The sequence below is a fragment of the Rhipicephalus microplus genome, chromosome X (genome assembly GCF_043290135.1).
Source record: "Rhipicephalus microplus isolate Deutch F79 chromosome X, USDA_Rmic, whole genome shotgun sequence".
Taxonomy (NCBI): Eukaryota; Metazoa; Arthropoda; class Arachnida; order Ixodida; family Ixodidae; genus Rhipicephalus; species Rhipicephalus microplus.
The window spans coordinates 338893941-338909836 of NC_134710.1; the positions used below are offsets into that span (position 1 = coordinate 338893941).

The 15896-nt window shown below is 46.5% G+C and overlaps 1 protein-coding gene across 3 annotated transcripts in view; it reads right to left on the minus strand.

Annotated features, from left to right (window-relative positions):
• Nucleotides 1-15292, minus strand: part of LOC119161209 (cubilin) — a 42000-nt gene extending 26708 nt beyond the window's left edge. For 2 of the 3 annotated variants that reach the window (XM_075879776.1, XM_037413574.2), the window contains exons 1-3: nucleotides 15087-15292; nucleotides 4256-4286; nucleotides 2353-2595 (exon numbers count right to left, since the gene is read on the minus strand). In XM_075879776.1, the coding sequence (XP_075735891.1) occupies nucleotides 2353-2595; nucleotides 4256-4286; nucleotides 15087-15200 (388 nt within the window). In that variant the 5' untranslated portion in view covers nucleotides 15201-15292. The remainder of the gene's footprint in view (nucleotides 1-2352; nucleotides 2596-4255; nucleotides 4287-15086) is intronic. The other variant, XM_037413577.2, reaches the window with a different exon arrangement.
• Between the last annotated feature and the right edge of the window lie 604 nt (nucleotides 15293-15896).

A 15896-nucleotide genomic window follows, 5' to 3' on the forward strand; every position in this document is an offset into this window, starting at 1 on the left:
GACTATTTTTTGAGTTTTGAAATATTGTTTAATTAGAGCTACTTAATTAACTAACTTTTGAAGGAACGAAGTTGGATAAAAATTTCAATGAGAAAGTTGTAGATCGGCTTGCAAAACGTCCAATTATACAGTTTCAAACTTTATAGTTGTTAATTATTAGTGCTTTTATGCTAACTACAAATGCCCGCGGAATACAAAAGAATACCACGTGACAAACCCACTGGCGCGGCTACGCGTGCCGTGATTTTGGTGCTCCCTAGCATTCCGCGTACGAACGATACGTTTCATTCGCATTGGTTCATGACAGTGGTAAGCAGTCACGTGGTTATCGCTTTTGTGGCCGATAGCGAAACGTGTTCGTCGAAAAGCCACCACCATCCTTGCGGCCCTGTCGAGACAGCACAATCAGGCAAACGCTACGGTCGTTTGTACGTGGAACGTCAGGAAGCACTAGAATCATCGTGCGCACGGGCACGCAAGTGGGTTTGTCACGTGGTATTTTTTGTATTTTGTGGGCATTTGTAGTTAGCAGAAAAACTCAAATAATTAACAGGTAGAAAGTTCTTAACTGTCTAATCGGGCGTTTTGTAAACCGATCCATAACTTTCTCATTGAACATTTTTATCGATTTTTGTTCCTTTAATGTTAGTTGGTTAAACATATCTAATTAAACAATATTTGAGAACACAAAAATATCCTGAATAACTCAAGGCAATGGTCAGCAACATGCATTTGGTCGTGTCGTAATTGCGTGTGTCAGCATATTTTAAAACTCCGGGCTAGAGACACCTGAGGCACCCTGTATATGCGTTCGTAGACAAGTTTAGGTGAGCATGGGGGCACGGCAACAACCATGGAGATATGGGGTAGACCGCCCTTTCAAGCTGCAAGAGTAAAAACGAAGCTTGTATATGACAAGAACAGCTGAGGAAAATGAAGAAGAAGCTATGAGCGTCGAGTGTTTTTACGTAGCTGTATCTTTTGCTACTCGGATAACTTAGTATAGTATAAAATTGTGACCTATATGTGCACAAACAAGGCAACACTACTGCATATATATATCTAATGGGAACTTGTATCTAAACGGTGAAAGATGCACAAGAATACAAAAAAAAGCAGAAATGAGCAAAAGAAAATGCAGGCTGGCCTCAAAACGGTGGTAAATAATATTGGTGGGTCAAAACGTAGGTATAATAAATGTCAAATGAATTTTTCCTTACGCTAATGCGAGAGATGTTTCCTTGCCTTAGACAAGAAAGCAGCGTCTTGATAACTATGTAGGTGCGCGCTCATCTCGGGTGGCAAGTCAATGTAGTATTTATCAATGTATTGTTTAACGTGTGGGGCGTGCAATATACACGATGTATAGCCCAGAGTGCTTCGGTATCTTAATAGAACCTTAACTATATAGTTGGTCTGGCTCTGTACAGGTGAAAGAAAGCGGTCGTGTGCAGCGCGGCCACTTAAGTAGTCGCTATAGCACAGCATTTTTGAAAGTTTAGCGAGTTGAGGAACGTGTGAAGAAGCGCACGTGACATCTTAATGGGGCCATGAAAAGGTCTCTTTACAACGACAATGCTGCACCATCGGCAGCCATACGCTCTAACTATACCATCAGCCCGAGTAGACGCGCATGGACAGTTTGCCTATCGATGGACGCAGAACTCCACGGTATCTGCGAGCGCACGCAAGGGACGCTGATCGGCGCCTTTGCCATACGCGATCCGCGTCCTATACTAGAACGCTGCTCAATATGACGTGAACTGCAGAGTTCAAGTTAGCGCGGACTGCGTAGGCACGCAAAGACGCCGATGGGTGTCCCAATTGCGCGTACTCACAGGTATACGTGGCGTTCCTCGATAGGCAAAAGTCCACGTGCAGGTCGACTATACTTACGATGACGTCGCCTAGTCAGTGCGTTGGAATGACGGCGATTCCGCATTGTCGTTTTAGAAGCGACCTTTTCAGAACCTTTTTAACGTGCGTTCTTAACGCGTGAAGCAGCGCATGGAGACAAGACACACTAGGAAGAAATAGCAATGGTGGTTTCGTCGAGTCATTTCTTTCTCGCGTGTCTTGCTTTCGTGCGTTACTTCGTTCCTTAATAGCAAATCTATAAATCAGGGCTCTAGAATTCAGTTTCAGTGTATTTCATTTTGTTGCATTGGTTTGTTGCATCATTAAAAAAAGAAAAGTGCTGTATTTGTTTACACCCTTTGCCGTTAAAACCTGCTATGGTCTCAACATGAGACTGAGAGTATTGAAAAAAAAAATAAAAATAAATAAATAAATAAATAAATAAAAAAAAGGGGCGCTAAGGGCGATGGTCTATAGTGGCAGGCGCGCACTCACTGAGAGTGTCCGGTGGCAGGGAGCCGCACAGCTTCTGTCCGTCGGGTAGCAGCAGGTAGTCATTGAAGCAGTCAGCGCTCTCCTCCAGCTCGAAATCGTCCAGCGTCAGCCGCAACGTGCACACGTCGCTGCCCAGCTTTCGCACCGTGAACTTGCACGTGCCAAAGTTCGCGTAGTCGCTCGGGTAGTTGGGGCTCAGGATCCAGCCCTCGGCGCTGTCCACCGTCGCATCGCACGCGCCCGCTGCGCGACGCACACACATCAAAGAACTCCCGCCAGTTTAAATCAACAGGAAACTCCTACTCCATCAACCGGCAGGAAAGCAAGATCTCGTAGACAGCCCATTAAGATGCGCATCGCAAGATTTGTCACTGATTAACTCGATCAAACTTGTTAACAGTAAGATCAACAATGTACATCAAACTAAGAGCTCTTTTTGTTCGGTTCGACTGGGGGTGGAGTGTGACTCTCCTGCACATCCTTCCCCCTGAAAATTTCACCTGACTCTGCCCTGTTCATTTTTCTTTTCTTGTTGGCATTGCCTGTTATATGCTTATGATGCGGGACGAGGATTTGTTTTTCTTTACCCCTGAATAAAGAATTTCAAGCTCAACTACGTTTTCCGCTGCCAAGCTTCGCGACGGTTGATCGCGGAGACCAAGCTTATCGCCCCCTCACGGGACCTAGTGACGTGTCTGTCAAAATTGCAGTTATTATTTGCTAAGCCATTTTTGGTAGGCTGAGGGTGCTGGGACGAGTCGAGCATGACCAGACGTTTAGGTATAGAGATGCGAAGGATAGACGAGGGAAGAGACTATCACAATGCCAGATTAGACAAGTTGCATTGCGTTGCATTTTGAAAATGCCTTTTCGTCTCTCTCATAATTGGCCTAGACGAGCATAAAGTATGCTATCGCCAGAACCGACTGACGCTGCATTTTGTGTTTTGTGGGGCAGATGTGTGATGTGATGTGTGATGTGGTGTGTCCCTTCTCCACCGGAGAAGGGACACACCACATCGCCGCAGTCGCCATCCGGATTGAACGACAGCTATAACTTCGGCTTCACTGGCAACTTATTATGGGATAGAGAAAGCCTTATGAGACAGTTTAACCTAGTTTATATGCATCTATATGCATATATTTTTTTACTTTTTGTGTAACTCATCGCAGTCTTTGCGATGAGCAGCGCGGGGATTTGCGGAAGATCACCGCATATGATGGTCATTGCGATTGACTCGAGTTCTCTAGTTCTTCCGTATTACATACGTGTATTATTACATATGTGCTGCTCGTAAATAAGCATAACGACTCGCAGAATGAACGCTCTCCCTGGACCTACAACGCGCGTGTACTATACATAGAGTGCGGGAGCGATGCGTTTAGATGCAGTAAATTTGAGTCGACACTTGATTTAAGGCAACTTAGCCGTTCCTAACTTGCCGTGAATCGTATGTTTGACTGGTCACGGCTGTTAATAGTACCCTTAGTCTTCACTGCGCTACTACGAACGATGTAGCACCCTACGTCAGCCGAGCCTCAACAGCGTTTTGAAAGGCGTGTAGCAAAAGGAAGGGGCCATTATCGCTTCTCATGACCTATTGCTGAATGCAGTGGCCGTCTTCAACGTGAAGCGGGCAGTGTAACCAGCTGTGACCTGCCAGTAAAGGCATCCGCTACCGAGAAGGACGCAGTGGCGACCCAGCGGCTTCCGCTGTAGATGCCGCGAACGCAAGCTGCAGCGCATCGCTACCGCCTCTCGCTCTCTGCATACATTCTTTTACGGCTTTTACGCGCTAGGCGCCCAATGGCACGCCACCCGTGAGAAAACTCGGCTGCAGAGGGGGCGCGTGCACCGCAAGGGCCGAAGGAGAAGAAGGGCAGTGTTGCCGGGTCGTACTCACCTGTCTTGTACCTGTCAAGGTCCCCGGCTGCCTGCAAGAGTGGACGAGAAAGAATGACCCATGATTGGACGAGCGGCGCACATGCGACGACGTCTCGATGCCCACGGCTGCACTCAAAGTCGCGCCCGGCGCGGGCATCACTTTTTCCTTCATGCATTCGAAAAAAAGCGGGCGAAGAAAGTGTGCTTGTTTGCCGTGGCGACGCTTTTGCGAAATCATCGTCCGCCTCTTTCCGCGGAGAGCACACAACGCATGGCCTGGGATCTCAGTGGCCCAAGGTCGGTTTGTGCGGACGTGTGGAACGGTGCGCGGATGGCACGCACCTTCGTCGCGCGCCATGGGCCCGCACATTTCGTGAGGCAATGCTGCTCCGTGCTTCCCGCGGGAAGGCGCCACTGAAATGCGGGTAACTTTCACCTTAGCGGGAGAGCTATCGCGGAGTGATTCCGTCGCGATTGTATGACTCAGTTGGCGTCTTTCTTCGCCATTAGCCATCTGCTATTGACTGAAATTTCGGGGTCGTGTCTTTTGACCTATCGAAGATTGCTCATGGCACGGAAAAGAAGCCAAATGATTGCAACAGAATCGCTCAGCGAAATCACTCCAGGTCGGCTTATTTCATTGGTACGCCTCGGTGGATCAGTGGTTACGGTTTTTGCCCGATGGTCGCGGGTTCGATGCAGGCCACGGCAGTGTCTCATTTCGATGGAGGGGCAATGCTAAAGACCTGTGTTCTCAATGCACGTTAAGAAAACGCCAGATGATCAACATTTCCGCAACCCTGCACTGGGGCGTCATGCTCTTAATGATATCGTGGTTCTTGACGTTAAACCCCAGATATTATTATTATTATTATTATTTCTTTCGTCCAGTTGGTTTACCTATTGGCGCTATTGTGCCCCAGTTGTGCAGCGTTGTCACTTATAAAACAAATTGGTTCAACTCAGGAAAGCGCTATGGAAAATTCCATTCACTATACCAAGGAGGCAACGATAGACATGACCCGTCCGATTCCACATGCCCTTACAAAGGGAGATCTGCGAATAGTGTGCCTATTTATATGACCTCACACTTCTAAAAGCGATAGCTGGGGCAAGCTTTAATTGCGCAGATGGCTCTCATACTTAAGCAGCGCGTCGCTAGAAAGACCTACATTTTTTTTCAGCAAGCATGGGAGCTAGCTCGTGGCTTTCAATATTTGTTTTTCGATCTAGTGCTATAGCATGATTAAACTGTCTGGAAATGTCATTTCACACGTGCTTTAGCATCCATGTGTTGCAAAGCTTTTGGCACCGGTGCTTGTGAGGATGCCTATATAAACGAAATGGTTTAATGACCAATGTTTCTTGCACAGACTTTGCAAAAAGAAACTGACGACAGCGACGAAGGACGTACAGAACGCTTTAGTGCAAACCTACAACTTTTTTAATAGGTCAGTGAACATTACATATACAGAGACCACATGCGTGTGCAGTGCTCGCTGAGCTTTTCTGTATATATCATGTTTATCTGCCTTTTAAACAGTTGTCAGTTTGCGCTGATGTGTTTTGTACGTCTTTCGTAGCTGTCGTCAGTTCCTTTTTTTTAAAGTTTGCGCAAGAAACGTTGCTCATGATTAACCAACTAGCTCATTGTGAAGTTCTATTCAAATGTTTTACTTCCGTTGCTGTCCTTACTAGGTTGAAGTGACGGTTGTGAGTAGTCTTGATTTGCAAGACAAAAAAACGGTAGATCCCACGTAGAGTGGGAATCGATGATGTGCGAAGCACGAATGAAGAAGGTTGAATTGTCACATTAAAATCAGCTCAACGTTATGATGCAAACATAAATTATGCCGTACATGACAATGACACGCGCCATATGTGACATCATTCCTATTTTATAAGATCTCGCGTCTTTCATCAACTACAAGTACCGCTTTCTAGTTTATAACATCTTGAATCTTTTCATCATCAGCTACAAGTACCACCATCTAGTAAACACTACAAAAACTAAACGAGAGGTGGCTACATACAGGAGACGGTACCGCCATCTAGTGAACACTGCAAGAACTAAACTAGAGGTGGCTACATACAGGGGACGGTACCGCCATCTAGTGAACACTGCAAGAACTAAACTAGAGGTGGCTACATACAGGCTACAGGGGACGCACAGCCCACGCCCTAAGGAGCTTCACACCTAAAAAAATAGAGAAATAGGTAACTTTGAACGGGACCAATCAAATATGCACGGACATTGCAGCAAGACTGCTGGGCTTTAGGCATAACCCTGGACTTACAATCAGGGAATCTCTCGTACATAGCGTATAATGTGGTAGACCCATTCCCCTAATTTTTCTCCACACTTCAAGGCATGCGTTTGGTTACGGCAGCTGTTCTTCAAACTACGCACAGTACTACATGCAGACATAAGATGGCGGAACCGAGAACCCCTTCAATAACTGCATCTCGTGTAAATACCAGGACACGAGAAATACCAATAAAAATACCAAAAAACAATAAAGAATGCGACGATCGAAATAAACGTCTTCTCCTCCTGCCCTACAAGAAGAGAGAGATGAATAACTGTAGAGTCTGAAGTGATGTATAACTGCAAATTTAGCGCACGACAATGACTGACTTCGATTACCTCGCCTGGGATTCAATAGTGTTGCAGTTATAACGTTGATTGGAAATGCCTGCCTAATAGCTTTTATTTCTCCTACACGTTTGCGTTACAGCGCTCCATTCTGCTCTCTCGTTGTAGCCCCGCCATGGTGGTCTAGTGGCTAAGGTACTCGGCTGCTGACCCGCAGATCGCGGGACCAATTCCCAGTTGCGGCGGCTGCATTTTCGATGAAGGCGAGAATGCTGTAGGGCCGTGTGCTCAGATTTGGGTGCACGCTAAAGAACTCCAGGTGGTCAAAATTTCCCGACGATGAAGGCATGCTCGACGTGCTGGCAACTCCGAAGCCACAGTGTTTAACCATAACTGATCTCGATTCTTTTCACCACCTGAAGCATATTACTTCAGCAGCTGCGTTTTAGACTGAAGCTATGCGAATGTACAACACCGATAGTATTATTTTTTTATTAAGTGTCTCTACTGCATTGATGATCTGGTGCCCTTATGAGGCACACGTCTGCGCTCGGACATTCATCAACAACAGCGACGACAACAATAAATGAATGACGAGAAAATTGTAGAGTGACTGGCAGAACAAACAGGAGAAGGGCTAGCGAAACACTGCTGATGGACGCTGACAAACTTGATATGTTTTGTAAGACATGCCAAAATTAATTCAAGCAGGGTTATTTCGCCAAGGTTAATGCGAAGCGAACGTATTTGAAGTCTTCGGTTAACAGGCGGTTTTATACGCAGACTAAGTTAACTGTCACTTGTAGACACTTATTTGCCCTACTTTAAAGGGCACTTGTAGATAATAAAAAAAAAGTAATCACAATCGCGAACACGCAAATAACCGGTGTACGTGTGCAATCAATGTGTGCGGTAAATAACGAATGTGCATTTATAGAGCGCTAAACAAGCAGGCAACAAATCGTTACCCTAGATTTATTATAGAAACTACATTGCTGAATTATTTGCGCGTGTTTAGTTCCTGGTTCAACTTAATTAATCACGTCGGAGCTGAGCGAAGGCCGCCGTTCAGAGCATAGCTGGAACAATTCACTCATACTAGTACTAAGCGCACTCGCATGAACATGACCCGCTGCGGTGGTTTAGTGGAAGGCACTCGGCTGTTGACCCGCAGGTTGCGGGATCGAATCTCGGCCACGGCGGCCGCATTTTCAATGCAGGCTAAAGTGCTTGAGGCTCGTGCCCTTAGATCTAGGTGCACGTTAAAGAATTCCAGCTAGTTGAATTTTTTCGGAGCCCTCCACTACGACGTCTCTCATAATCATGTGGTGGTTTTGGGACGTAAAACTCCAACTAATACTACAAAATTCATATGAAATGAACATGAATCGTGTACGACTATAGATACGGGCGCACATCAACAACGTCGGCTGGCACAACTGTGCCGGGACATATCGGTGCTCATACGCGATTTCGCAGACCTAGGTCTGTCAATGAAGGCACGGCTTCCCTATCACGTTGATTGATTGATATGTAGGGTTTAACGTCCCAAAATCACCATATGATTATGAGAGACGCCGTAGTGGAGGGCTCCGGAAATTTAGACCACCTGGGGTTCTTTAACGTGCACCCAAATCTGAGCACACGGGCCTACAACATTTCCGCCTCCATCGGAAATGCAGCCGCCGCAGCCGGGATTCGAACCCGCGACCTGTGGGTCAGTAGCCGAGTACCTTAGCCACTAGACCACCGCGGCGGGGCTTCCCTATCTCGTTGTCCGTGTCAAAGGGCAGGGAGGTGATTTGAGGCAAAGAGGACCGTGTGGTCCGGTCACACATGCGCATACATGCCTCCTTCTGATAATTGATATGTAGGGTTTATTGTCCCAAAACCACCATATAATTATGAGAGACGCCGTAGTGGAGAGCTCCGGAAATTTCGACCACCTGGGGTTCTTCAACGTGCGCCCAAATCTGAGCACACGGGCCTACAGCATTTTTTCCTCCATCGAAAATGCAGCCACCAAAGCCGAGATTTGATGCCGCGACCTGCGGGTCAGCAGCAGAGTACCTTAGCCACTAGACCACCGCGGTGGAGCACATGCCTTTTTTCATCTATCGGATGAGAACATATTGATTTCTCGCACGATCAAGGGACCGCAGAAGTCAATTGGCTAATACATTTGTCAACAACAGGTTTGGCCTTTTCATGCCGGGTGGCGTTTAACGTGTCTACAAAAATGACTGTTGGAAAAAAGCGCTACCTCGTTGCTTTTTCTTCGTGTTTTTTTTCTGGCCAGTTTGCGACAAGAATGTAATTTTTCACCGCCTAAGCTGACTATAACTTACAGGGGTACTGAAACCAAAACAATTCGTTGTCAGTTTTTTTTTTTGCGTCAAATGAAAAGCAGTGACAACAAGAGCGTAGCACATGTACTGCTACGCGGGAGTACACCCTAAAAAGTAATTACAATATCTTTTTAAAAAACAGTTTTGGTTCGTGCTGTACCCTGGCATCACGTCAGCTCCCAGCCACGTGCTTGCGAAATATATCGTGACGTTTCCACTTCCGCTTCACACCGTGGCTACGTTAGTGACACACAACCGGCCATTATGAATGGCTTGGTGATTCACAAGCGGCCATTTTGTAAGTTTTGGTACTTGACGTCATCACGACTAGCCAGACTGCTGCGTGAAGTCACCACAAGTAGTACGATAGCCTGACGTCCAACTAGCTTCGATGTGCGCCACGCCAAAGTTTGCTTTCATAATAAAATGAAATATCTTCTCAGAATTAGCCGAACTTCCCACTATCTCAGAGCAACCTCTGAGTACAGGAGATTTGTGGGGTGGCGTAAACTCGCCTTCGGAAAATAGTGCCAGTACCCCTTAAAGAGCCAGTAAACAGGCTTCGACTTTTTTTTACACCTCCCAAACAAGCTCGCGCGTCTTTCGTTCGCCTTGCCAAACTCCTTCCACGCGCAGTGACGTCAACTAGGCCATCGGCGACGTGACGCCGCATGCAGCTTGTCCACTAGTCTAAACCAGGTCTCAACAAACAATAATGAAGTCAACGTCACTCAGCCTGGAACGAGGTTGGTAAGGCGAACAAAAGATGCGCTAGCTTGTCGGGGGGGGGGGGGATTTGAAGCCTGGTGAGTGGTCTTTAAAGCTAACCAAGGCTAAAATGCATCAATATATCGTTTCTAGCAGACGCGCATATCCGAGCTGGCTTCGTTGTATGCGGATGCTACGTTTTATTCACCTGAAGCCCTGGTGTAACTAAATGTTTGAAAAGTGAGTGTTCTTGACGATGGGCCCTAAATATAAGGAAAGGGGGGGGGGGATTTTGTTTTATTTCAAAATTTGTTCACGCTCTACTTTTTAGGGTGATAACAAAATATTTACATGCCTTCAGAGCGACCACCAGTAGTCAGAGTTAGGCGTTCTACAGACAACCCCCACCTCCTCTCGAAGAAATTCCTGTGTACGGGTCTGGTTCTGGATTGCTATTCACCAAAATGTCCAGCACTTGAGTTCTTCGCAGAACGAAGTTCTGGCTAATGGGAATGCTGGGAGTCATATTGTTTTGATAATTGATATGTGGGGTTTAACGTCCCAAAACCACCATATGATTATGAGAGACGCCATAGTGGAAGGCTCGGGAAATTTCGACCACCTGGGGTTCTTTAACGTGCACCCAAATCAGAGCACACGGGCCTACAACATTTCCGCCTCCATCGGAAATGCAGCCGCCGCAGCCGGGATTTGAAACCGCGACCGGGAGTCATATCGTCGAAAACGGTCATCCAATCGCAGGTTGTAACAAAAAGCTTTGTGCATGCTGACTCTGACGCTTATGTTGGTGTTCAGCTGGTAGGCAGATTAAAAATCTCATAATTAAGCTGCAAAAATTAAGCAGCAGGCCTTGGCAGAACTCGCAGCACAGTCACAGTGAAAGCTGGAAGAGTGGTCCTTCAAAGCATTTTCTGAGCACTCTTTAGGTAACTGCTACACGCACATTTGCTACGTACGCACTACGCTATAAATTGTCATATTTTTTGTGTTATAGGCCGGCATTCACGATGCTGTCATTCATCATTCTTCGGAGAAGTGTGATTTAAGCAACACACTTGCAAAAAGCTTTGTGCAAATGTTTTGATTAAGTGGTTAACGACAATGAAGAATTATGCCTGAAGCTTTAGTAAGCGGTTGGACCATTCGGTGACCCACCCGTTACGGAATTCGCATTGTATGACACCTGGGTGTTGTTTGGTTGTTCTAAAACACGTTACTATATTGACACGATTCCTTTCCCGACATCAAGCCTGCGTAAAGCAGGCTGAAAAGGAGTCCAGGGCACCGGCGTGGCTCAGTGGTGAAATACTGGGCTTGCAAGCAAGGGAAGCGGGTTCAAATCGCGTTATGTCTTTGGTGTTTTGTATTGACTAAGTTTTTTTGTTCTTTCGTGTGGTAGTGGTTATGGACACCAGCGGTGGTGGCGCACAAGTGTGGTGCACGTGATATTTGTTGTGATCTCATAATAGCTTTCCATGCAAAAAGTCATCCTCGACAATTAGACCTGGCTAACTGGACATACCATACTTTTTACAGCGAAAGATTTTATGAGGTCACAAGACGAGTAGCATGCGGTGCCGTAGTTGTCCGCCGCCGGTTTCCGTAACTGCTATCGCACAAAATAATAAAAAAACTTAGTCAATAAAAAACACCAAAGACACAATGGAATTCAAACCTGGGTTCCCTGCGTGCCAGTCAGTATTCTATTACTAAGCCACACCGGTACTTCAGACAACTTTGCAAACTGTCCTTGCGCAGGCTGGATGTCTGGAAAGGAATTGCGTTAATATAAGTAATAAAGCGTTTTGGAACAGCAAAGAAACAACCAGGCGTCACACAATGTGAATCGCGTAACGAGTGAGTGAGTCGCCCAACGCTTCAACCCGTTATAAAAGCTTGTTCTTGCTTACCTATTAACTGCGGTGCATATTAGCTTGAGGCATGATTCTTCATCGTCGTCACCCACTGCATTAAAAATTTTCACACAATTCTTTGCAAGTGTGTAGCGAAAACCACTCTTCTCCGAAGAATGACGTAGGATAGCACAGTGAATGTCGGCCTATAACAGAAAAACGTTGATTTTTTTGGCGTAGTAGGTACCCAGCTAGCTTGTTTGTAGCAGTTACCCAAAGTGTTTAAAAAATGCTCTGAAAGACCGTTCTTTCAGCTTTTGCTGTGACTGTGCTGCGCGTTCCGCGCAGGCTTGGTGGTTTTTTAAAGCGTTGCTCGCAAGTTTTAATTTGTTAATTTATAAAAAAACGTTTATATTAGCGCTTGAAGCTTCGATATTTTCGTCAAATGTGAAAATAAAAGACGAGTGCGGTGGCCCACTGTCATTCTGAAGATGGGGAGCAATTATTGCCTGACTTGTAGTTTTTCCTGGACAGATGCGTAACAAATTACTGAGCGCTTGTTGCAAACCCGACGAACAGAAATATCAGCACGCCGGCACATGGTATATCTTCATTGCCAACAATAACCGCTGTTTCAGTTGTTCAAACTTTTCTTGGCGAAATAAACAAAAACGTTGAGCACTCATTTATATTTAGTCAGAGATGGAATTCATTCGATTAAAATGCGTTGCGTACCTATCGCTCAACGAAACAATTCAAAATGCCATAAGAAAACATGATAGCATGGCATTATATTGTAAAAACGCATCTGCTTATATGGCTGTTATATTAGGCACTGAGATCAAACCTGTCATTTTTACTAGCAATAAGTCAATAGCGGTTGCCCCTCAATACCGATTCCGTTTTACTTCTTGAAATGTTTTTGTTTTGTAAAGAAGTTAATGAATTGCTGTGGCCGGGTAAACTCGTTTCGCAGCCCTCGTGCACGGCAATGCAAAAATTATCTCGGCGTCGAGTTTGGGGTGAAGGGTAGATTGGCCTCGTTTCAAAGCTCCTATTAAAGGCGACCTAGTAAACAAGAACGGCTTGATTAGAACGATGTTCAGCTTTTTTTTCCGTGGAACAGTCAGAGAATGGTTGTGATTACTGTGACCTGGAGCGTTATCTTTTTCCCTTTTTGTTTTGTGTGTGAGTGTCCTCGTGAAAAAAAAAAACTTATAGGTTTTTGTTAGATTCTACATAAATACAGGTTCTCTAAGCAAATGTAAGTCCCCTAAGTGTCCTACAAGTGATTTTCAATACCACAATTTCTATGAGCTGTCTGTCATATTTTGATATAAAAATGTCCTCAATTCGAGTGTATATATGTATAGTGGTAGCATGCAAAAATTTGAAACATTATGAAACGTGCACAAGGAGGTAAGAGCACATTACATGCTGAATTATGGACTGCATGCGAACTTGAAATTATGGTAACCAGAGCCACACACTGACGAAAAAGCACTTTGACATAGCCTGCTATGGTGTCCATGCTGACCAATCACTCGAAAACTGGCAATTAAAGAGGCAAGTTATAACAATATCGGATTAACCGGTCTGCAAGTCAGTAGTGAGCTACCCATACAAGCGACAAAAATGTGAAGAATTAGTGTCAGAATCGAAAATATGATAAGAACGGTTATTAGAATGGGTTATGCCCTACGTACACGTTTAAGAGGTACATTGTGGATGCTTTTATTTTGCGCGAGTAAACCCTTATCCAGCTTCGATTAAAGATTGGTTTTATGGACAGAGGGGACTGCATAATGATTCTTTGTCAAGCAGCCAACAGCCAAAACAACAATAAATATGAAGCAGTTGTGAAATTAAAGTAACATAGCCGGTGTTTTTGTTTCATATTTCCAAATACAGCGGTGAAGTCCGCCTCGGTGGTTCACTTGTTACGGTGCTTGGCTGCTGACCTGGAGGTCGTGGGTTCGATTCCAGTTCGCATTTCGATAGAGGCAAAATGTCAGAGGCCCATGTATACTGTGCGATGGCATTGCACGTTAAAGATGATCGAAATTTCTGAAGCTGACCACTACGGCGTATCTCATAATAATATTGTGGCTTTGGGACGTAAAACCCCAGATAAGAATTAAACTTAAACGCAAGACATATCAGTAGCAAAGACACTCATCCAATGACGAGGATTTCTAACCAACGAAAAGCATTGTTATTCCGGCCCGTACTTTCTTTAGTTTTTGTTTCTTTTCAATATTATTTCATCGACGGAGGGTGGGATGGGACCGGGGTTAATCGTCTCTTTCCCCGCCTCGCCCGAAGAAAATTGCCGGACTCGCTTTAAATAAAATAAATTCATTCATTCATTATCTATAAGGTGACCTGAATACATTGTCTGCAGCGTAGATATGTTGACATGAATATATTGCAAATGTATTTCCAGAGGACTAGGGGGACTTACACACGAGGTCTTGTACTTGGTATTTTATTGAAACGCATCTTATAGAACGGGCACCGGAATCACAAAGCGTCTCGGTCATAAATGTCCTGCTCGAAGAGTCAGTTGGCTAGGCTAATTATATGTCCGGTATCAGGATTGGCTGAGATGAAATCTTTGGAATTTATTTAGCGTAAGAAGTTTCTTTGAATACGGCCTTTTTACTCTACAGTGACACTAGGAGGATTGACGGAGTTGTAGTGGCACGTGCAAGTTCTGTCCCCTAGTTTTGATGTATAAAGGAGCACTGCTGTCATCGTATAATATCAACCTGAGGTGACTAAGCAAATTCATCCTAACGTGATGCCAAAAGGTACCACGCTGACTCCTTCCCTGCGTGAGGGGTGAACGAGATACAATATAGGACCATGTCCCAGGTACAGAGGCAGAAGTGCTCTTTTTTCGGTTAACAACGTCAGGCTGTCAGTGAGATACCATCTGACGGTGGGCTTGGAGAAAAATTTGTTAGTCGCTCTCCGATGAGGATCGACCCCGTCTACCGCGACGTGAGACAAGACATACTCCTCAGTCCCATATTTACTGTTTTAACTTGTATAATGCAATGTTGGTCCCTTGCATGTACGTGCCCTGTTATAACAAGGGCACGTGTACTCAGAGTTACGCCTGCCATTGCCACGCGAATGACACCAACTCCGTGGACCCGTACGCTATCGTGCAGAAGAGAGCACAGGCCGCGGGGGCCACGGCATGCGGCCTCAGGCATGGCACCCGCGCCGCGTGCGTTTAAAAGCGCGTTGTAACAAGTGCTGGCCGAGCGGCAGAGGTGTTTCCTCTACCGCCGGCGCCAGATATGGGAGACTCACCGAAGAGTGCAGTGCGCCGCGCAGCTCGATGCCAGTGTCGTTAAGTGCGGCCGCGGCGAAGCGCGCCAGCAGCAGTAGCGGTAGCCAGGCCGTCTTCGCACGTGCCGCCAGCATGTCCGGTGAGCGTCTGTGGTCAGTCCTGGACGAGGCCCCGTGTCGGGCATGAGCGCGCCGAGAGCTGCGGCCGCTTTCCGGCGCCTATTCATCGCCGTAGCGGGTGGGGGGAGGGGGGCAGGCCCCTCGCTCGACGGTCGCGCGCGCGTCGTCACCAGCCAACTGGTTCTCCTTTGTCTCGCGTGCCCGAGGCGGCAAAAAAGCGCTTCCAAGACGCGCGCGTTGCTGCTCCAGGGCGCCTCCGTATAAACGCCTCTCATGACGGCGGCCGGCCACGCCGCGCTTGTTGACGCGCGCGATTCGCGCTGACTGCGTCACGCTCCATCGCTAATGGCCGCTGCGCGCAAACGGACTTCGCCGGCGACCACGGCCGCACTCTGCATCTACAACAGGAACGCCCAAGACGCGGATTAAGTGACGGAAGCCTCGACGGCGAGACAGCCCTCGTTGAATCTGACAGATGCGCGCCCACGCCCAGGAGCAGAGGGGCGTGACGCGGAACGGCTGGCTACGATTTCACTCTTATATAACTCGATGCTGCCGCGAGTAGCTCGACGTGAGACACGCCGGAGGGAACATTACTGTTCACGGAGCGTCTGGCTGGGAAGGCAAGCCAAGGAGCTTGTACGGACCGAGGCTCTGGTAATTTCCTGCTAATTAAATTAATAGAGTCGTGGATGAAGCAAGATTTTCAGG